The sequence below is a fragment of the Calypte anna genome, chromosome 1 (genome assembly GCF_003957555.1).
Source record: "Calypte anna isolate BGI_N300 chromosome 1, bCalAnn1_v1.p, whole genome shotgun sequence".
Lineage (NCBI taxonomy): Eukaryota > Metazoa > Chordata > Aves > Apodiformes > Trochilidae > Calypte > Calypte anna.
The window spans coordinates 41,333,202-41,357,696 of NC_044244.1; the positions used below are offsets into that span (position 1 = coordinate 41,333,202).

General features: G+C 37.4%; 1 protein-coding gene across 2 annotated transcripts in view; it reads left to right on the plus strand.

Annotated features, from left to right (window-relative positions):
- SCUBE1 (signal peptide, CUB domain and EGF like domain containing 1) overlaps positions 1–24,495 on the plus strand; it is a 184,065-nt gene that overhangs the window by 113,788 nt on the left and 45,782 nt on the right. For both annotated transcript variants that reach the window (XM_030469242.1, XM_030469241.1), the window contains exons 8-9: positions 3,186–3,302; positions 23,779–23,901. In XM_030469242.1, the coding sequence (XP_030325102.1) occupies positions 3,186–3,302; positions 23,779–23,901 (240 nt within the window). The remainder of the gene's footprint in view (positions 1–3,185; positions 3,303–23,778; positions 23,902–24,495) is intronic.

The window sequence follows — 24,495 nt, forward strand, 5'->3', positions numbered from 1 at the left end:
ATAGTTTCAAATTTTGAGCTTTATCATAATTCAGGTGGATCTAAATGTCATTTACATGACACCATTTTAGTTGTGTCTTTCAGTTCTTTTTCTGCCCTCAGAAGAAAATGTACAAAAAAAAGAAAAAGAAAAAGAAAAAAAAAGAAACAATGTACTGAGGTTGCCTTTCACAGACATGAAACAGGGGAAAAGGATCTGTAGCATCACTACAGTAATACACACTGTGTAGCATCACTACAGTAGTGATACCGTAGTATCACTATGATACACCATCCAAGTTTTGAATATCTGTTCTTCCCTTTCTTCATAAAACTTGCATCTTTATTTCATATATATACTTAAGTTTTCTAGTGGTGAGGTGAAGAATGAGATGAAGCAATTCTAAGAGAAATACAGGTCATGATGCACTTTGGTTTATGTTGTACTTAGGCTTCAGCTAGTCTATTTGATGTAGCTTTTAGTACCTTTTTCCCACTATTGACATTTGATTTCTTTTACAAATTTTTTTCATGACCTTGAGTTTAAGGAATTTCATCAATACATCTCTCTGATTATCCAAAATGTTAGAAGCACTGTCATGTCCTCTTACACACTTGGATCTTCACTCATTAAAGTTTGTCATGTGTTAAAGTCAAAGTCACCAGGAAAGTTAAAGGCTATTTATCCTTTTTTGTTTGTTTTACTAAATCTCTATGAAAATAAGAAGAGCTGGCTTGATTCCCTCTATTTATACATAGAAATAACTCTTGTTCACTGAATGACCCTTACCCTATAGATCCAGTCATCCATACCATGGGAAAAAAATTGTTGTGTCTATTCATTTTTACTGGATGTCTTCCAGAAAGCAGAAATATTACTGCTTATGTTCATCTCCTGTTGATGAACTGCAATAAAGGACTCATATGCCAAAATCAATCTGCTAACCTAAGATTTACTGCTCTTTGCAGTGCCATGCCAAATGTACATCTTCAGCACTTTTCTCTGTTTTTTACAGAGAAAGCTCTTTATTCCTGGCAAAACATCCTACCATTAAATTGTACCCAAGTCAAAAACTTTTAGGTGCCCTGAAGCTTTTTCCCTTCTCTGAAACATAAAATCATTTGATATGTTGGCCTATGAGGAACACCCACACATTCACATAGAAATGCAAGTGTCATCATTGACATTTACTGAAGAATTCTTCAAGCATCAGTCAGCATCTTCAAGAGTCAGCATCTAAGTCTATAACACAGTCCTTCCCAGGAGAGTAAATAAACCGGTTCTATATTACTATATTATTCAGTTAGGTTCAGGTCCTGCAAGTTGTACCCAAGGTGAGCAAGAACCCTGCCTGAAAATAAAGAGTTGCAGAATTTTCAGGAAGCTGTTCCAGAAAACATGTCAATCCATTTGTTAGCTGCCCTTGCTGGCATTTATATGCAAATCCATTTGTATACTGATTTCTTTTTCTACATGATGTTATTACATAGTACACGTGGTGTAAAAATTGAAAATCTATCTAGTGCAGCATGTGTGAATGTAGATGGACAGCAGAGTTCTGTCACATGGGGTTAATGCATGTGTACCCCAAATTCATGCTTTCAGTTTGTTCGTGTCAGCAGCTCATTCTGCAAGTAATGTTGAGGTCTGTGCCAGTGCAAAAGAAAAGAAAACAAAAACCAAAAAAAACCACCAAAGACAGTTAAATTTTTTTCTTTCACTTTGAAGCAAAGTAGTCCCTCCAAAGGGCCAGTCTAGGTTCACCTTAAGGGCATTAGCAGAGACTGCTTCAAAATACAAATCTTTTAGAACTAGTCAATTGAAAGATAAAGCCTTTTCTGTTCTGGGTAAATAATTTTTGATCAATGTACTGTTCTTAGGCAATTCCCAATTAGCATATCCTATAGTTTATTGTCAGACCCTGTCCACAGGGTACAATTGTGACACAGACTGTGAATATTCAGCAATAGGAGTCTGTAAATCTGAGTAGGTAATGACAAAGCCCCTTTAGGGAAAGCCAGAATGAGGTGAGCTGAGTAGAATAATGGCAGTCTTGGGGGGCAGGAGGGTATTTTAATTTAATCAAAGCCAGAGCAACTGAAAGAGATACTATTAAAAGGACTTGCTCTCTGAAGTAAATACTTTTCTGATAAATGTACAGTTCAAACTGACATGCTAAATTGGCATCCTTACATCCACTCTATTCTCTGGATCAAAGCAAAGTTAATCATTTCACTTGCCTTTTATCTATTTTATGAATGTGTATGTGGTTATGTGTGCATATGTATGTGTACAGTGTGCGCATGTGCACACACAAGTAACGAAATAATGGCAATGAGGGAGGGGTTTTGTTTTTTCTGTAATGAAGTTGATTTTTTTCTTTTAATGTAGTGGTACCTAATAGTCATTTCCCACTGTTGTAAAAGCTTAAAAGTATTGCAGCTTTCTTTTGCCTGTGTTTGCCCAGCCACCCTTCTACATACTACAAGCACTGGGAAATTTCAATGACACAGCTTGGAATGGGTTCAGTGACCTCAATTATGCCCTCCCACCCACTCCAAACTCCTTTCAATTTGCAAAAAGCTTTAAGTGGACAAAACCCAGATGCCTTTTGCTTGTAGTTCAGTAAGAACAGATTGGGCATGTAGATTCTTGTCAAAGTGATATATGTAGTTCATTTTCCATTAACTCTTTCTTAACTAAGGATTTTAAATTCTCAGTTCCAAGTCTAGCACTCTGCTTTGCTTTCTACTGCTTTTTAAAGTTCATTATGCCTACAACGTCATTAAAAAAAATGATCCTTAAAAGGCTTTGGCTAGACATTGACTGATACGAAACAGACTGAATGTTTGGTACTGCTTTTAAAGGCAATCACTTTTTTTTTTTTTTTTAGACTTGTTTTATATGTAATAACCCGTCCTATTGTCTAAGGCAGCTCAAAAGCACTAACTAGGTATAATAAGTAAAAATACCAATCTGGGGGGAGAATGAAATCATCACCTGTGGAAATGATTTACCACTCAAAACCTGGGTACCTGGGCCCTGATGACCTTGAGAGCTTGCTTCAGTTGGCTTGCTTAAACTTAGGTTGCTTTCATAATGTTGTAATATTGCCCCAGAGTTTGTGCCTCTCTCCCCTCCCCCAGAACATTTCATTACACTCCCTTTCTCCCTCTTTCTCTCTCTCTTTCTCTTTCATTCTGCAGAAACATGTGCTGTCAATAACGGAGGCTGTGATCGGACTTGCAAAGATACGGCGACAGGGGTGCGATGCAGTTGCCCAGTTGGATTCACCCTGCAGCCTGATGGGAAAACATGCAAAGGTCAGCTTCTGTTTGCTTTGCAATGCATCATTTGCCTTTAGCGGTTCCAGTACAAGATGTAAATATTCAGTTATTTAATCAATACTTTTAAGTTAAGACAATACTGGCATAGTGATTGCAATTTAGTTCATTACCTTTCTCCCTCCCTGTATTTACCTATTTCAGTCCTTTTTCTCTCTGTTTATTACTGCGAGGAAATGAGATAGGGGTCAAACTGTTTCAAACTGGCCAGAGATTTAGAGGAACAACTCTGGGCTGCAAAAACCCTTTCGTTCCAAAGTCTAGTCTGATACCCTTGTAAAATGTCAGTCACCCAATGGCATCTGAATTTGTCTATTCAAAAAGCGAGTTAAAATTCTCAACTAGAGCTTTTTTTCCTGCAGATAATCAACTGGTTGTTACTAAGTGAAGCAAAGCAAAAGATGCAGAGGTGTTGCTCAAAAAATGCCAGACAATTGACCATTTCTCCCCGTTCAAAGCATCAGTACCCAGCTACAAAGGAAAGCTAAAACAACATTTACTGCCCTGCAGATCTAAACCATACAGCTGATGCTCAGATTTTACTATTGCAGAGGCAGCACAAGAACCTTGCCAGTTTGTCCTTCATGAGTGTGTTAAAATTGAGGTCAGGGAACAAAAGAACAGAAGAGAGCATCTGATATCACTGTCAACATCTGTTCTAAGTTAAGGAGACAGGGAAGGGACAGTTCTCAAATATCCCTGCAGAATCACACATAATGGCACTATGCACGTGAGTAGATTTGGATATGTGTTATTAAGACCAGGTGCTCCAGCAACTGTTTTCCCATCTTCCTATGTGTTCCTTTTGAGCTCCATTGCAAGAAACTTTGTGATGGACATCCAGGAGGCCATTGCTGTCACAGAGAATATTATTCATCACTCAGTGGCTTAGCATAAATTGACCTAACTAGCTAAGAAACTATTGGGACTTTTTTCCTTCAATGTAACCAGAAATGTCAGACTATCTTCAGTCCACAGCTAGATGTTACTTAAAATAGTAAAACCCACAAAAATAAACAGAAAATGTGTGGTTTCCTCTTGCTCCAGGCTGAAAAATCCCAGTGCTTGGGCATGATCCTGTTAATATTTATAGAAATAACAGTCCATTCTCCTGCTTATTTGAAAATAAAACATTTAAACTGCCATTGCACACAATGTTAATTGTTAAGGGTGAGCACACATCAAAAATTAGTCATTTTGGTTCAAACCACATAAAAATAAATCTTTTTTACAGGCAGACTAGCTAAGCCATAGCAGAGCAGTAACAGTGATTCCACCAAGTGCTTAAAAAGGAGGCATTTTAATACTGTAACATACACCTAGACTTGGTTATAATGTTTATTATTGAAACTACATCATGAAAAAAAAAAGATTAATTCTATATTTAGAAGTGTGGCCATGGAACTAATAAGAAACAATATTTGTATAATGATCAAGTCTGTAATTAATGCTGCAGACAAAATGAAATATTAACTGATCCTCAAACCAAAAACCTTCTTTCACATTTTTTTCTTTTTCCCTTTTTTATGAGAAGAAAACATTAGAAATAGAATCTGTATTTTTATGATGATGCTGCTTCTTTCTTACTTTCTTAAAGTAAGTAGCAACTGGAAATTAACCATGTGGTTTAACAAACCAACCAGGCAATTTTTTTTTAATTTTTGTTAACATTTTATGAAATATTCTTCATCGCAAAATGGTAAAATATATGTTTTACATTTAATTTAATTGCGTTTCATAATATTTATCTAATGTATTGCACTGTGAGATTTCTGGTCTAGATTCTGTTTCCCTGAAGATAAAGTAACTTCCCATTTAAATCTGTGCACAAAGGAACCTGCACTTAAACTGAACAGTGAAGCTCCTCCCATAGCTTTTGAAGGCAGCTCTCAGTTAAGGCTACTCTATAAGTTTTGCATCTTCTGAGTGCAGAAGCAAACATTGGGGTGGAGTAACACTGAGTATTTCTCAGCTCCTCTTAGAATCATAGAATCTTTCAGGTTGGAAAAGACCCTTGGGATCATCGAGTCCAAGCACCTTGCTTACAGGTAAAGCTTAGAAAAGGCTGGTGTGGGCAAATGCAGTGTGCATATATTCCTTCCTTGGAGTTCTATAGGAAACAAAAGAAAAGAGTAATCAGCTCAACTTTTCTTCGTTGATTTTCTTTTTCTTTTTACTCTCCTTGATTTGACTGGCCCACAATTTCTCACATGTATAGTTTGCTGTTCCCTCTTGCTGTACATTACATCTGTATGAAAAGAGCAATGGATTATCTACTGGGTTCTCTTTAAATTATCACCAGGGGTCAGGCAGCTGTCACATCCTGTCTTTCTGGGGCAGAGTTTTCAAGTCCGTCAAGTGTCACAGCATCTCCAAGTGAGGTTTTTTTAGTGGCATCATTTTCTCAATCTGGGAGGAAGATGTGCCATTATCTGTTAAAGAAGAGACAAGGCATGTAAGAAAAGCTGAAAGAAATTGAGGGGATAATTAATTTTTTTTTTTTTTAATGCAGTTGTGGGTTGAGCAAGATTATATGTTTAGGTTGAATTTAGTTAATGATGTTTACCAAAAATAATGGGTTTATTGGGACTTATGTGATCTTTCAGTCCATTTTGGCATCTCCCTCTCTATGACATTTTGCATAGTGCAGCTACTATTTGAAACTACTTAATTTCTCAGATTCAAGAAGCTTAAATAAGACTCAAAGAAGCATCTTACCTCTTGAGTACTCCAAGGTGGAGATTTTGTCATTTATTAATATGTAATTCTAAGATAACTTGGAAGTGATTTCCTGAATGGTGCACTTTTACCATACTGGTATTTTAAGGAAATCTGTTGCCACTTTTCTTCCTTATTTTATAAATGGGAATCAGGGAAATTAAAGGACATTTTTATTTTTAAATTAATGAAATAAATAAAAATATTGTTTAGAAAAATTTAGTCCAAAATCAGGACTAATGTGTTGTATGCATCCTACAGATACATAATGGGGAAAAGAATTTACTGTCTAAAATTTTTGCAGGTTTTTGTGTAGCTGTTTGGATTTTCATTAACTGTTGACTATGGAAAAGAGACAATTATACCTACAATAGGAAAGACATATTTTTAAGAAAGAATATATGCAAATGTGCATTATTTGCCAAAAGTTCCCAAATAAGTCATAGTAAATTTAACTAATGGCTCTATTTGCAATATTATGTTTCATATTCTATAGTTCTATCATAAAAGCTGAGATTCAAATCACAGAGTACAGAACTGAGTGAGGACTGAAGCTCTGGTATTTCTCCTGGCCCTTTCCCAACTTATCAGAGAGCAGAGGGTGCAGGAAAGCAATTTCCAATACAAGGGACCTACCAAAACTGCTGAAGTTTTGTGTTCCGACCTCTTCCACAGGCTCAGTGGGAAATGAGAGTTCATTTTACTGTGAAGAATCAAGCTCCTTTTGTCAATGCGAATCCAGTCTGATTTGTATGAAAAGTCAATAAAGTAGGAAAAAAAATGTGGTGAAAGTTTTAACATGGAATATGTTCAGGTAGGTGCAGAGCCTGTAGGAAGTCTACTGTAGTAGGAGGTTTTTTTGGTTTCTGGAAGCTGAGAAATCTTTCTTATATCTGATTCTTTCATAGTTTCATAGAATTATGGAATGGTTTGGAAGGCACCTTTAAAGGTCACCTGGTCCAACCCTCCCTGTGGTAACTTTATCACTCTCATATATTACAAACCAAATCTTGTAGTCAGATAAGAGAAGTGTTGTCTGTGGTCTAGTTAGAGGGACCTTCATATGTATTAATGGTGGCTGGGATAAAAATTCATTAGCCTTTTGCTGTTCTTTTAAAGTCAGTCTCAAATTCAAGTCTTTTCTCAGCCAGGTTACCACTCGATGGATAATGCTCCTTTTTTCTCCACCAGCTTTACTATCAACTTGGCTCTTAATCAGCCAGACCTGAGGGGCTTTTGTCACCAGAGAGACACATCCCAGGCAGAAAGAGCTTCATATTGTCTCACTAAGAAATGCTATTTAATTTCTTCTACCATTGAAACTGACTGTTCCCAGCTTGATGCTGATTTAACTTGATGCTGTCGATTATTGTGCTACACATGACAAAACAGTATAGTTAATTTCCTTAAATGCCTACCAGTTCATCCCACAAAAGTCACCTAATACAGACAGAAAGGGAGCCAGAAGGCTGAAAGACATAGTGGCCCGGGATGTTTATTTCTTCAACTCCTACCCACTTTTTAATATCCCTTACATTGTGCATATCAGGGTTTCTGTGGTCCCTGGCTTCCTTGCTTGTTGGTTTCTGTGCATCCTTCCTGCTGAGTACCCTTTTCATGCATCCATCTGTAATCTGCCCTCAGTGAGAAGGTTCACCAGTTTAGCATTTCCATTATATTAAATACCACTTAGGTAGCTGGTAAAGCAGGAGACTCATTTGCAAAGACCTTGAGGGGTTCAAAAGGACTGAAGTCAGACTAGATTAGACTTAGGACAGATTTCTGAAGATGCTTAAATCCAGCTGCCAAACTGGATCAAACAACTAAGGGCTCGTTTGCCCAAGAGCAGCTACAGAAGGGTGGGAGGCAAGCTGAGCATGGGAGCATTCTCCCAGAACTTACCGTATAGAAGGACTGGGAATGACTGCAAAACACATCTGAGAGACAGAGTCTTTCTTTGCAGGTTCTCAAAAGAAATTAATTAGAGCAAGAGGAAGGGCCACAGGCTTCTGGCACGGTGTAAAATATAGAACCTTCTATCTGATATGCTCCTTCTCTGCCTCAGGGATTTCACAAAGAAACTGTGCCTCTGAGGCACACTTTTGCCCCCAAGTAATGCATCTTCCCAGCACTGTACACCTAGACATAGAGGAACTGTTCAGGGTGCAGCACTTGCTTAAATCATATGACAGAGCAAATAGAATTTTAGCAGAAGAGAATCATAACTGCATCTGTAAGGATTATGGAGCAGAAGCCACATCTCAAATACAGCTTTTCCATAACATCTATAAAGTACCACCTGATCTTGCAGTGGCCCATAGATGTTTTGTAATAACAAGATGTGTAACATTTTGTTCAGCTAACTTTCTAGTTCACATCATTTTCATTGGTCACCTTGACAGTAGGATTTTGTGGGAGGCAGATACTCAGCCAGGCTAGAACATCAGTGGGTTTAGTAGCAACATGATGTTACATTGATAATCTGCCACCAGCTGTGGCTAAATACAGCAGTGTAAATTCACATGCATGAAGAGCTCTTTACCAAGCCCAGGTGATCTCATGGACAGGAGACAGAAAGGTCCCTGTACATCTCCACCTAGAGAAGGGGCATTTTATTTATTGTGCAACACTAAGTAAGCCCTTCTTAGCCCTCTGTCATATTGTTTAACCACAGCAGTGTTACCCTGGGGTTATGTGACTAGATGCTGTTTAGGCAAACATTTCTTCTTCCTGCTGTCTCATTGTCATGGTTACCCAGCAATGTGGTGTGCTCTCTACTTCCTTGAAACAGGCCCCATCCTTTTGCATTCTGATGCAGTGAAGAAATGTGGCACTTAGATGCTTAAATACTTGACCGTACTGCAGTGGTTGCATCAGAAATGCCTTAGCATTGAACGATTTCTCCACTGACTCAACTCTGTAACCTTCCTTATCATTAAGCAATCTAGATAAGAAGAGCAGGAGAATAGAAACTAATAAACTATTTCAGTCAAAGGACTGAATCAGTTTTATTGAAATAAAGGGAAGTTTTGCATTGGCTTTAGTAGGTTGACATAGTAATTGCTCTTTTTTATCTTCCTTAATTGCAGCCTATTACAGCATGAAAATGCTTTTTAAATAGGTTTAGGATACAAAAAAGTGAAACTCTGGGAGTGAATTAAATTTTGAAAATTGAATTGTTCCTGTGAGTAAAGAGTTTGTTACAGAATGAGTTTCAAGAAGCGAAATATGTCATGTTTTGTTAAAGATGAACAGAAAAGTTTCATTAAATTAAACATTTAAAATTAATGCCTGGCATCAGTTTGGTATGAGAATATGACTCAGATGTTGAAGGCTTTCCTCTCTTTTCATTCAGAACACAGTAACACTAAGTGAAAAACTCATAATGAACAGTTTAGCTAGCCAATTTGGCTTCATTTCCTGGCTACAGAATATCTGTGAACAGTTATGATTCCCTCCATTATTCCATTAGTCAAATTGCTTAAAATTTGTTTTAGATTTTTTCTCTAAATTGGATTAAATTGACTAAAGCTTTTAGAATTGCATCTTGTCAGTCCCAATCAATTCATATGAAACTGAAAATATATCCTTTTTTTAGAAAGGGATAGCAGAAGGAGACACAGGTTATTTTTATTGCTTATTATTAGTAAGATGCAGTTACTAATCTAATATATAAACTTTTAGCTTGTTTGAGTTATAATACTACCTTTGTGATTGTTTGGATAAATTTCAGAGTAGTGTGGTTTTTTCACTGATTTGCCCAAATGGGGAAGTTTTTGCAGTAGGAGCAGCTACCTGTGATTTGCTTTGCTATTATCCCTGAATCAACTTGACAGGTTTTGTACCTGCCACTAACAGTTTGACAGTAAAATATATACCTGTGCAAGATAACCTCTGCAAAATATATGCATCAATCAAGTTTACACCAAGGCAGATGGAACTTGAGGGGCACATACAACCACACTTTTCACATTATGCAAGTGTCTCAATGGCTTTCGAATCAAGTCTGTATGTTTGAGGCAAGTCTTCTGAAATAAGATTTGTCTCATTTAAGAGGCAGATGCAGGACTGGCACAAATTAATTCATGTGAATAAACTTCTTTTTTTTTAATTTTTATTATTACTTAGGTACTGTTCTAATTTTCTTCCTTAGCTCCAAAGATAATTCCTTAAGAAGAGTAAAAAAAATATAAAAAGTTCTCCTGGGTTAGATTGCAACAGAAACTTCTTTGGTTTCTGTTTAAGTGAGACCATCATTCTACCAAAGGTTTACATAACTTTTTAATAAATGCATAAGAAGCATCAGAGGAGACATCACTAAAATTTTATGTTTCCTTCTGAAGAATGCAACTTCCATTTGAAGGTGCACAGCCACAGAATTTAGATATTTAGTTTCTGTGTAACTTCAAGGAACGTACTGCATTAGATTCACTAAGATACTGTGCTGTACAGCTTAAATTATGTTCCCCATATGAATTAATTCACATACATCATCATTTTAAGTAAAAAGGAATTACCGTTATCTCCTCTGGAGTTTAAACTTCTAGATATTGCTTACAAAGGCAACCTCTGTTCATAGCTGCCTGACCAGTCCTACTTGAGATTTGAAAGCAACTTTTTGTGTCTCCCATTAGTAGTATCCTTTAATGTGTTATTTGTGATACTCCACACAGGGAAAAGAGTATTGGTACCTGGTCTACTTTACGTGGTGTTAGTGTTAATAGATGTTGTACTGGCACCCAGAACAGGTACTGACACATAAAAAGAGAGCTTTTTCCCTCTCACCCGTCCTTAGCAACTTAAAGATTTTTAAGATGTTAAGAGGTCAGTTTAGCTTCTTCCACATTAGGCACAGTTTCTGAGGAACTTAAGCTTTATTGTCTATTAGCCATAATAAGCCGTTAGCATTTTCCAATGTTCTCTAAAAAAAGGGTAAAAATAAATGCAAAGTGTGAAAGAATAAGTTTGATTGAACTAAGTTGCTGGCATTCATCACTTCCCCTGCAGTCGGAGTGCTGCAGCACCAGCAAATGTCAGCATAAATGTCAGTCACAAGATTTACAAGCAGTGGTGGGTTTTTTGAAGATGATGTCTGGCAAAGCCAGGAAGAGCAGAGGCCTGCTTGTCTTATTCCCTTTCTTCTGATTACATTTCTCTTGATAACTGCAGCACCTGAAATGGCCACTTACTGCTGTGGCATATCTTTTAAGATAATTCATGTAGTTAATAGAGCAGTTGTACTCCTACTTTTAATACCAACTCATAGCATTGCTGCTTCCTGCTGGGATAATTTTAGAGCACATTAAATTTTCTTAACATACTGCTGATACGGTGCCTTATACTCACAGTTTGGTTTGGAAAGCAGCATAGAGAAAATGGTCCCTTAGGCTCATGCTCAGTTAAAGGTACAGTGACAACTAGTGAGAGCAGCTTCTCATTTAAGCTAATAAGTAGCTTCTCTTTTCTTGCTGTGCATAAATAAAGTTATCTGGGTTGAATTGCTCTGGAATATCCCAAAGCAATAGTATGCATGTTACTCAGAGTCTGTCAAAAGTAACAAAGACAGGGTTAGTCTCAGTAGGCTTTAATTTACTAGTTTGGTATCTCCACTGGGAAAAATATGCAAAACTTTGCACATGGAAACAGATTGAGATACACAGCATGCTTAGACCCTCTATGAGGAAGCTGACCCAAGCAGATAGGATATTTTAATCATGATTCCTAGGAGTGCCAAGTGATACAAGGTTTTAAATGGTCAGCCAGATACATTTCAGGCTTTTTAGGGGAAAATTTCACAGACATTTTAGAAGAGTGAATGCTTGTGAGACTTCAAGAACCTCAGAAGAAAAGGCACTGAAAATTAATATTTTCTTTTCAAAATACAGTTTTTGCTTGTGCAAAGGCATTGAAAATTACTGTTTCATTTTCAAAATACAGTTTTTCCTCATGCCTCTGTATAGACTACACCTTCTCTGACTCTTCCTTTGATCTCCAAGGCACATATTGCCCTTGCTATGGCTACTGAACTAGAATGTCTGTCCTCTCTTCAATGAAGCAGCTCACAGTGGTCATCAACCTTGATTTTGGACCTTGTGCCTTCTCGTTCTCTCAGGAATCCCACAGTGACCCATTTTTTAAAATATGGCCAGAAGAATAGGTGACCCCAAAGAAAAATAAACACATCAGCTTTGGTAATCCCTGATGGGATTACAGGTTTCACATCATATGGCTAAAGTACCTCCTGTTTGCATAAACTTAAAGGTATGTGCATTGGGAAATAACATGGAACAGCTGGCAGCCTCTGAACTCATATCCTATCACAATGATTTGTTCATAAGCACATACAAATAGTCTAATGCTGTCCTATTGCGTATCCACTTTACTTGCCTTGAAATTATATTTTAACTGGATTGCCTGTTCCACTTGCTTCAGAGTACTAACCAGGCAGGAATAAAGTGACTCTTCTTGATCTTAACAATAGAAACAAAATATAAGAAAAAAATGAATGTTAGTACAGTAGTGCAAAAGGGCCTATGTCCTCTACTCACTTGTGAACATCAACACAGCACAGAATTTCTGTTCCTGTGGTTTCCTTCTACCTTCTGTGTCACTCCCTCAGAAAACTGTCCTGCTCCAGGGGAATCAGACTCCCTTCATTTTTAGTAATGGCAGTTAGTAGCCTGTCAGAGCCAGTTCACAAGCTACCTGGAGCCAGGGGGTAGAAGTTTAGAAGTTAGTTATGAAGTAAGTGTTTTTTTAATAACCATTAAGTGTTTACTGAAGTGGTTTATTATGAACCATTCTTTCTCCCTGATGACTTTCTCCCTCCTCATCAACTTAAACCAAGAGTAAACTTCCCAATAGTAAAATCAAGATCTAGTTTTCATAAGTCATTATATGGCAACTCAGCTTCTATCAAGACCCCTTATGTGACTCTGCTTTCAAGCTATAATAACTTACCAATGTTTGTAACTAGAAATAAGTGCATGTTCAAATATGAACACCATTTGAGTTTGCTTCTCTGTACATGTAAGCAAAGAGCTACTAGAAAATAGAAGAGATTAGATATGATCACAAGCCACTACAGCCGTGAATCAAAAGAAAAAATGTTTGCCCTCTCCATGCTGAACAAAAGGCAAATACAAATCTTGAGCCTGAGGTCCATCTTTCATACTAAAAAAAAAAGAAAAAAATTAAATACAAAACCCTCCTCTATGTTTGAATGCATAAATTCTATGATAAAGGAGAAGGAGCAAAGTTAAGGTGTTTGTCTTGCATAAGGGTTCAGCACCTTCATGAACGTGGGGCTGGTGTGAAGAACAATGTTATTGAAAATATGGGTCCTCCCGTAACTAGACCAGTGCTTTAAGGAGGAACAAAAATAGTCATATATGTGTGTGATATGCAGATGAAATATGCAATTAAATGCTCAATTAAAATAGCTGAATTTTCGTTGAGGTGACTTCTGACAAACAATTTCTAACCATTTTATAGTGCTGCCACATAGTTTAAGGATCATGAGATCACATGCCATTTTCAGGAAGCAAGCAGATAGCTTATTGGTAAAGGCAGATCTGTTCAAATCTCAAACTGCTCAAGTGATTTATGGAAAACAACAGATTTTCTGTGTAGATGTTGCAGTAGCAGCAAAGAATCTCCCTGTGTCTTCCTTTTTCTAAATACTCCTTCTGACAAAACCCATATGATTAAGAAAATAGAAGCATTTCTGCCAAAGGCAGACACTGAGTGATTTAGGACTATGAAACAATAGATACAGCTACCTAACCAAAAAAGTGAAAGCAACATTAAATGGGAGGAAAAGGCTGACTTAGGTCATAAGAATGGTGTTCATTGCTTGAATACTGGCAAGAGGTTCTGAGAGTGAACACTTTGTAACTTCTTTGGGAAACCACTGAGAAGACTGTGTTATGGTACAACCCAGTGAATGCTTCTACAGGAAATTCTTTGGCATATGAATCAATGATGTGCATGAGCTACACTGCAGAGATAACAGGTACATATGTGGTTGGTTAAAGAAGATGCTAAGGAAAATTTCTAAATTTGTTTGATAGGAGTGATGAATGGAAGACTAAAGCCAAAAGGGAGTGTTACAGAATTAGGTTGGTTGAAAAGAGCCTTCAAGATCATTGAGTCCAACCCTTAAATAACACAGAGTTTTCAGTTAATTTTATTTTGGAAGAACATGAGAAAGATGAGAAAAAGCCCTCATAAAGATCAGCATTGAGAGAGGGAAGACTGAGACACTAATGGAAGAAAAAGAGTCAAGGTCAGTTTATTGAAAGAGACCCTTGATTTAGAAGAGATGGATTAGTCTAGGAAATTAGACCAGAGCACAAGTTCCCAGATATCTACAAAAATGTTTTCAAAGTAGCTGCCTAAATGTGGATTAAAGAAGCAAACAATAAGGTTTATCTGTGATAGCCTTATTGACTGAAGCCACAGTCATTTTATGTGATTACATCAATGTTACCTCTCAAGATAAAGAGCAAATAAGATCAATCTAATGTGCTGCAAATGGTAACAGCATCCTGCAGGCAGCTGCAGCAGCTCAAGAGAAAGCTCTGCATCATGTCCAGTGAGGGGGCCATAGTCATCTGATAAATCTGGGAGGTGGCTTATAATTAAGGATCTATTTTTTTTTCCCCTCATTTTTAAAGGAAAGGCAGAATTTACTGTTGTCAGGGTAGAGGCAAATCTGGCATGTGATAGGGTAACAGAACATCTGACTGAGGGGTAGAGGTAATCACAGTGAGAGGATCTACAGAGCTAGTAGTAAAACCACAGGTGGGAGAGATGTTTCAGACAATAAGGTGTTGGTCAGCAGCAGAAAATGTGTGGGATCTGTGGGAGGAAAATAGAGAAAACTGTTGGTAGGTGGCTGCAAGTACTCAGAAGCTTAGAGCGGGGGTCTGAAAAGTGAACAATTGGACACCGACTGATGAGTATGTATACTGGTTAGGCATCAAAACAGTGAATATTAGATATTTCAACAAAAATTGATAGAGGCTTTCTAAGACATAATTGAAGACTCAGGCCAAAGTAAGAAAAAATGAAATTATAAACCTATGGGATATAAAAAATGAGAAGATAAGCAGATTTCAGATACAGGGGAAATTCACCAGAGGAGAAGAAAATGGAATGGAAGACAAAAAAAACTGATGAGGGTGTGGAGAACAGATCCCAGAAATTGAACTGTGGGTAACATCTGCCTTCTGATTGTTGCAGAAAATTTATCTGCTCCAGAATGTGTGCAAAACTTTCACTACCTGTTCCTCTTTTGGGGAATATTACTGCTGCCTTCTTTTTTTCTTTTTTTCTTTTTTTTTTTTTTTTTTTTTTTTTTTTTTTTTTTTTTAAGGTTAAAGGCATACAATTCATTTGTCTGCTGTAGACTTGTTCATGACAGACAAATATAATATAACAGATTATCTTCCATTAAAAAAGTGCAGACTTGGGTCAGCTGCCAGGTAACTCATTCAGTTTTGTTCCCTCCCAAGGGTTCCATCTATCCCCAGAAAATAAATTCATGTGTACTAAGTTGTTGTTTTCTTTTCATGACTAGGCAATATCCCTGTTCCCTGGAAACTTGCAGTTGTTATTTGTCTTTGTGAACCTCCCCTTTGAAAATGCCAAATCCTTTAAATTAATGCTTGGGAGGGTCATATTTTGCATTTCAGTTGTTGAAAAGACCTTGCATTTATTCAACAATATAAAGCTCCCTGAGGATCAGCAACCACAGTTCATTATGTACAAGTGTGCAGTGCTTTCTGTAATTTAGGGTTTGACAACTCACATAATCATAGCTGCCAACATTCAAAACTTTTTTTTCATTCTTCTATAATAGCTTTTTTATCATAAAATACAGCTCGATTTTGATAAGGATAGATCCTGCTCTTAGTGAAGTATTTGTCTTCCCTGGTACAGAGCTGATCCCTGACTGGTTGAAGGAATGTCTCCAAAAGGTTTTGGAGAGTTAATTTTTGCTCACCAGCTAATGTTATTTCTTTTACTTTTTAGCTAGGAGGCATTTGAATTATCATGGGCTAATTCAGCAGGAGTAGCTTTATCACAGGAAAGCTACCATAGTTTCAATGGGATTTTAGAGTGAGCATCGGTATCTTCAGCTGTTCTTAATACCAGTTTTACTTTTAAATTTTATTTCATTAAGTCAAACACAATTTCTAGAAGCAAAATGAGATTACTGGAAACAAGCACACAACTTCCCTGACCAGAGAGCAATTTCAAGGGGGAAAATGCCAGCAACTATAAGTAAAGGTAAATTGGTAACTTGAGTTAATATACTCAAGTAAGTATATTGGTAACTTGAGTAGGTATAATTATTTCTTGGTGTACAGCTTACTTGCCCCTGTGTTCTTACTTGAGATTACATGGAAAACTGGAATACTGTAGAGCAAGACCTTTTTTTTTTTTTTTTTTTTTTGAGAGAGAGAGAGAAACAGTAGAATCATCATAGTTATTGTGGCTGTGTGAATAATTAAGGTAGATAAGTAGTCATCCCAATGTGTTTTGCACAGTTCTGTCCCACCATATTAACCATATACTACAGGTCTGCATGTACTTACACAGTCTGTGAACCATTTGAGTTTCCCAGAGTCTGGTGTACTGTCCTATTCCACATGTTCTGTAAAACAGAGAGAAGTTTTTAGTTGGCCTCAAATACTGACGGGATCCTTAACTTCACACTTCTTTCTTCCTCTAGAATGTTTTAGAAAAAGCATTTTGATTGACAAAAAGTTACAGTTGGAGGAAAGCTATCTTTATTTCTTGAATTCCTTTGACTTCTCTTTTTTTGTTTTGTTTTGTTGTAGGGTTTTTATGGGCTTTTTTTTCTGGTGAGAGGGAGTAGTTTTTGCAAATAGTTCAGCCTATCAGCCTAGAAAGTAAAAGACTCCATCAATCTGCTCCTTTATGTCTCCAGTCTACTTCACATTCTGGTGTCACAATCTAAGACAGCTAGCACTGTTTGTGTTCATAGCATTGCACTAACATGTTTTTAAGTTTAAAAAAATTTTAGTGTTCAGCAAAAGTTGTAAATAAAAATCCTTTCTTTTCACATTAGATTTAGTAAATCCCTTTCCTCTTACAAATGAGAAATCAGGGCCTAAAGTATTCTGACAGCATTTCTAAGTTTTTTCACTTTCGAAGCTTTTTGTGCTTTATAAATCTAATTAACTGTAATAAGAAAATAATAGGACATAATGTTTGTTTTACAAGGTGATTGATCTCTTGGCAGCCTGGCAGACTCTTTTATTGATTGGTTGGTGGATAATGTCAGAGTGGATATGTCCCGGAGGAGAATAGCTGACACCTAAATCCATATGTGACAGATTACCATCTGGGTTGGAAGACAGGTTTCTTCGTGAAATTGCAAAGATAGCAGGTGAAAATGGAGAAAGTGACATGAGGAAAATGTGTTGAAACCTGCCTCAACCTTCCCATGCTCTAAGAGCATTTACACAAAGCTCTCTATTTTGTGGGCAGCCTGTTTTCAGGATGAGGGAGATTAAATTTTAATTACACTCATTCCTGTCTGCCCAGTCAAGTTTTAATTCTGTTAATTAGGAAAATGTCTTGCCCCACAACCTAGCCATAAAGCTAATTAAACAGAGAACCTTCATTTGCTACTTAGTGGAACTTCAGTTCAGGAATGATTATCATACATTACTGTTAATTAGCACTGTGGGAGGGAAGATGAGGATGTCACTGAAGTGCAAAACTCAAATTAGAGGTGCTGTAACATACGCCTTATTTCATTTTGTAGCTATCTGATGCAGGGAAATCACACACTACCCTACCTGCCTCAGTTTCAAATGTGTTAAAGGAGAATTAATTAAACTTATGTCTCCTGCAGAAGTGTGTAGGTTTAATGTAATGAAGTTGATAAGATGCTGGCCTTTGAAATCCTCCAGTAGAAGACACTTGAATTGAATTATTCCTCCCTGAAACATGCAAAGAATGTTAAAGGCAGTCACAGGTGGAGTGGTGTAACAGCACGTTTACTTCATAAAGACAGCCATACAGTTTTGCACATATTCACAAGTTCTTCCAGAGCAAAACAGTACCAGTATGGAACGTGCTGCTGTGTTAAACCATTCAGAAGCCCAGACCACGAATGGAAAACAACTGTAATTTGACTTAATTTTTTTTTATATTAATTTACTTTTGTTCATAGTGTTTTGTTCAGTTATAATAGTCCTTTTTAAAGTATCGGCCCTGAAAATATCAAGTCGTAATTACCTCTGCCCTATACAGGTGAAGTGAAGCAGAGAATTATTGCAACTTGCCCAAACTGCTAGATAAATCCATCCTAAAACTGGAACTAGAACTCCTAGCTCCCTGTAAACTACCAGAAAACAGCTGGCTCAGTGTTTTCGGGAGAGAACAGCAGAACCAAATTCTACTTTGATTTAGATTTGCTCACAGTAGCACTGAATGCACTGAGTTTGAGAACATTAAATAGTATTTATACTGTATTAGAATATCTTCAGAATGCCTTATTTACGACACTGTGGGAATTGTCTTTTAGAGCACTGCAAGTGCATACTGATAAGGTCATGCTTACATTAATCCTGAATTACTTGATATATTTCAAGTTTTATTGCAAAGTGAGAGGCAAACGTTATAATAATTGCAATCTGAGCATTGGTGGCTTTGGTACGATTTGTAATGGAGAGCAACATGTAGAACAACTAACTTGTATTCTCCATGTCTGTGCTTATCGACACACTGTCTAGGCAAGGTAGTTTGTTGGGCTTGGATTCAAGTGTTGATGAATTTGTTTGTTTGTCTGTGCCTCTATTTTCCCACCTCTGACATGGGGTTAAAAAGTTTTGTGGCTGCTTTATAAAGTACTTTGTGGTTTGCATGCATCAGGGAACTAATGCTTGTGTCAACAAGACAGCACTGGCTGTAAGGTTTAGGGTACAATGGTGGTTTGCAGAAGCATGAGAAAAGAAAAGGAAAGCAAAGGAAAATTACAAAAGCAGGGAATAAGAGGAACTACCAGACTAGCCCGCAACATGTCTGTGTAGATGTCCACTGTATAATGGTAATAGCATTATTAATCCTAACATACTTTAGGATTAATAAAATCAAGAAGGGTATGAAGTTTCAATAATCATTTTAGCTTGATCTGGAAGTATATTATTTTCCTGCAGCTAGGTAGCATTTTAAAACTGCAAAGGATTAGAGTGACACAATCAGTTCAAATATTTGTCCAACCATTGAAAGCAAAAGCCTCACTTCCGCCTGTGATGAGGCTTTGGAAATCTCCGTATCCATCATTGTTCAAGAGCTAAGTGAAGACTGCATGTTGATTACCCTTTCAGTTGCCTTTAAGCAGCTTATGTGAAATGCTTAATTCTTAATTGCCTGAAATCACTACTTTTTCATTTATTCTCTGTCTTTTAATTTATTCCGTCTTGTATGCAGCAAGACAAACCTTTGTCTGTTTACATGCACACATGCACACGTGTGCATACATGCACCCTGACCAGAACCAGGTCCATCCTAACATGAATTATGCTGAGTAGAGTTTAAAAATGTAGAAGAGCAGCCATTCCCATTAATCTTCATAAAGACATGAAAATAAATAATGGACTGTTGTTTCATCTAGTCAAATTGCGGCTAAACAATCTATCATAAGGCATCAGAGGTTCTGCTCCTTTATTCAAAGCTAAAAAGTTTTCTTTAAAGCTGAATCCACTGCCTCCCTCCTATTTTGAAATCATCAGAAAGCTTAGGATAAACATATATTTCAGAAATATTTTATTTATTTGTCCATAATTGTTCTAAAATTACTACCCCTCCCATTTTCTGGAATTTTGAGCATCCAAAACAATAGGGAGAGTTTTGTGAAATAAATATGAAAAAAAGGCATTTTGAAAGAGTACTTGGAAGCAGGTACCAAAACTGACTTACCAGTAAATGCCACGAGGCTCTAGGGTCACATAAGCAGATCCAGAGAGTGGTCATGCTTAATGCCAGGCCTTTGCATAAGGGAGTTGTCTGGTCTTATATTTAACAATGCACATGGAGATGTCAGCAAGTCATAGAAGCTGCAGTGGAACTTCCTCACTATTTGTGGAGCAAGATGGTCTAGGGTTTCTTGTTGGGTTCAGACAGATCCCCAGCTTTTGTAATGGTGTTGCTGATTTCCACCTCCAGAGTAATATTTACATTTGGGTTTTTTTCCCACAAAAATTAACAACTTTAAAGCTACTTTGTGTATTTGTAGCAGATCAGCACCTTGTAGAAGCAAGTTATCATTTAACAGTATCGAGTTACTGCATTAAGATAAATCCTTTAGGATTTCATTGCTAATGCATTGAAGGCCCATCAGACCTCCTAGTCTGAAATGACCAGCACACTGTCTGAACACTGATCATCAGGACAGTTTACATACAAACCGCTGTGGAGAAACACAGTTCTCTATATACTTCTGAATTCCTGGGGATACAGGGAAGCGGAGCACTGTGGAAAGTTTGAGCCATTCTTCTGCAACTTGTGCCATCAGTTCAAAAGGAACCACTTGAGCACTGCTTGAAGACACCAGGTTTATGACTTCTCAGCAGACAGTCACAATAATAGTATGGGGAGATGTGACAAAGTAATTTCAAAGCTGGTAGAAATGGTTTCCACTGTGTTTTCTTTGCCTACGTGATAGGCAGACATACATACACTGTGAAGTTCACAACAGGCACTTAATGAAGTTGGGTACCAGTCAGTTTAAAGAAAAATGGGGCCTCACCTTCTCACGCAGTGGAATCATTTATTTTCTCATGGCTCATAATATGAATTATTTATAACTGTGGAAAGAAAAATAGTGGGGGTATACACTTGGTGCAATTCTTATGAACCAGATAGACATGATATGGTTGGATACTACTCTCTTTCAAGTGCAATGCAGCAATGCACTACTCTCCATAGAGTGAAATAATTTTCACATGCCTTGTCAGTCTCGCTATGGCCGCGGAAAGAAATACAGTGAAAGCAGAGACATTGGCACTGTTTGTGTTATTTAGAATGTTTTTGCAGCTAACAGTTTTGACCTCTATTCTGTTTTGATGGTCTGGGTTTCAAAAGGCCACGTCATGTTTTCCAACTAGAAGAAATGAATAAATACTTTCTTTTCCTGTGGAATCTCCCAGGTTTTACCCAGGTCCTGGTTCAGAATTATTCCAAAGAACTGCTGGTGTAAAACTGTTATGCTGCATTGTCAGTGGAATTACAATGATTAACAGCTTCAAATATACCCTCTGAGGCCAGAAAGGTTTCATTTTTGTCCCTTATGGTTTTCAAAGACCTTGAAAAGAAAGTTAGTGAGACTGGAATTTGGAATTTAACATGTGAAATCCAGGGGCCATCATTTAAAACATCAATCCTTACTTCTGAATGGTGTTTGACAGGCTGCAAGTAATTTCTGCTTCAAGCAGTCTCAGGCACAGAGTAGCCCAAAGGTCATGTTCTTATCATGAGTAAAAGAGATCTTAATGATGGATGACTACTCTGTGTGCTTATGATGGATAACATATTAGTCATTTTAATTCACAATGCCATTTGTCCAATAGTTTTGTCAGGGCAAGCTACACTGTAGTTAGGTACACCTGTGCTGTGCAAAAGGATGGGACTGTTGTGGTAATCCATCATAAGACCTGCAGCACAGTCCTAGTTGCACATACTGGAGCTGAGAGGAATCTTATCTACAAATGGAAATACCAGCTTGCAGGATTTGGGCCAACACATCTTGTGTTTTCACAGCTGATCTTGACCTGTGCTGCTGATTACAGCTGAAACCAAATGGGTTGCTGCCTCCAGTCTCATGGTATTCATCAAGTTGGGAGCCTAAGGTTATCTGTTCTTGGGCAGCCTCATCACCAAAGCTGGAGGACCACAGACAGCAACCCTGACTCCTGGTTTCAGACCACTTTGAGAATTTTTTTACCTGAAACATGAAGATTCAAGCTGGCATTGTACAAAGCACTCTGTAATACCACCACTGCTACTACCTCCCTTTTTACCCTGATACTTTTAATAGGACTGGATACAAAAGCCAGTTCTCTGCAGAGCCAGACACAAGAGTAATAAGCTGCAGTATTAGTTCAGAGGGTCTCAAAGCAAATTTGATTTTTCTTTGCCACAAATGCAACTCAAAGGCAAATCTTTATAACCGTATATGTTGTTGTTGCTTATTTGAGTAGCACATTGTCCTGAGTATATTTCTGTCAATGTCTGTGCAGCAAAGTGCCACTTAGAAAATAAGGCTGCATTTGCCTCTCAGCTATTAAAATTTCTAGATTTACCTCCTCAGTTCTCTTGCTGCTGTGTATATTTTACATGCAGAAATGTGTTAAGAGCCATACTATCTGTCTGTCATGTCTCCCATGTCAGTAATCATATGATTTCAAAAACAAAATAATGACATCCACTAAAGTTCATCCTACATTCAAATTATTTTTAAATACACCTTTCATTCACCAGCATCATGCTGTCTTTGATCGATTTCCATCTCCCCATATTAGCTCTTCTGGCACCTAGATTTGCATTTTGCAATTTTGCTTTTTCAATGGCCAGCTGTTACCTCAAAGTTTCAGAGTTGTTGTAGCAAGATTTTCAGTAGGAAGCATTACTCTCTACTTGGTTTTCTGAAAGACCTTGTTTTCACTTCTGGAAGTGGGCAGCCAAGGCTCTATGACAAATTACTTCTCCACTGTATGAATCCTTAAAAAGAGCTATTATTTGGCACTGTTCATCTGAAAATAAAAAGGTTGTTTTTTTTTTTTTCAAATAAACATGGATCCATCATTTAATAAATGGAGGAGAATGGAAAGATGCTCCGTATTTCACATGTGGTTCTGTGACCTTTTATATACTTATTGCACAAGTTTTTATGGGATGGGAAAAGGTCTGGTCATTCTAGTTCTTCAACACCTTTGGGAGAAGTTATAAGGTGGAAGAAATAGAATCACCAGTCTGAAATTCAGAATAGAAGCCTTACTAGTTCATCAGTGCACCTGGTAGTCATAATCTAAGGTACAAGCCACTGATCCCATCCTTCATACATATATCTGGCTTTCAAATGAAGGCAATAGGTGCTCTGCCTCCAGAGCCTCCAGAGCAACTGAAGAAGCAACATTTCACATGCACTTGCAGTTGCTCTTCTGTTATACCAAATAAGTAGTAACACACCTGAAAATGGGTATTCACTGGCACCATGTTCATAACAGACAAACTAGCACATAATCCTAATTCCAAACAAATGTATCCCACATTTTTAATATAGGGATAATAGAAGTGGGTTTTTTCAGAATTAAGTATGTTTTACTTCATGTTCATTGTGTTTTTTCATTTTTTCATATGTTCTTGGGTTTTGATAGTTCCTGTAGTTCCTGTTTAAGTAAGGGATTCACTTATCTCTACAAAGAAGCTTCTCTGAATATTCTTTAACATCAAAGTGCCTCAGCTTGGGCCATTTGATGGTTCCAGCTCTGAGAGAAATACCTCTGTCTCCAGAAGAACTCAGCCCATAGCTCTTTCGTATGCCTTGTGAGAAAGGTTTGGGGAGAGATACCTCTGACAAGCCTGATTGCTAAGGGGGACAGCAGCCTTTTTGGGAATCTGAGTAAACTCTTGTACCCCTGCCTGAACAATTGAACTTCAGCCATGAACTAAATTTTTGCCTGTTCATTCTTTGCAGACATTGATGAGTGCTTGGTAAACAATGGTGGCTGTGACCATTTTTGCCGAAACACTGTTGGCAGCTTTGAGTGCAGCTGCCAGAAAGGCTATAAACTGCTCACAGATGAACGGACCTGCCAAGGTAATACTTCATTTATTTTACTCTTTGTATAAAAAGAATGTTATTTTCAGTGTATTTTTTTTGGTTGTTGTTTATTTTTGTAATTAAGTTACTTTTACCACAGGTTTTAATTGTACTGCCATAGAAAATAACATTTAAAAAGACCTACCAGATGTCCGTTTTCTGAGGTGAGGTTAAAAGATTTTGGGATATGTGTTCTTTCAGTGTTTTTAGTAGTAGAAATGCCAGCAACCTGCTGAAGTGGGAAATCCATATACTATAGTGGAACAAGCTCAGGCAAAGAACCTTGTGTTCAAATTCTCTAATTTGCTGTGATCTTAATGGGATAATTTATAGTGACTTATTGGAATACAGCACTTGCAACATTAAAGTGAAAAATGAGTGATTTGTGAGTTTACCATTGCCTGGCAGAATCTAATTATGGAGGAGCAGTGGATGTATTTCGTGAAAATACCAATGAAGTGTGGTTTATGTTATTTGCTTCATGTGTCATTATTTGTTTTCTAAGTCATATGATGTTATATATTCTGTGACTGGTCAAGTGCAAAACTATTTCCAGCTGAAGTGCTAACCATACAGCTTTGGAGAAACAAT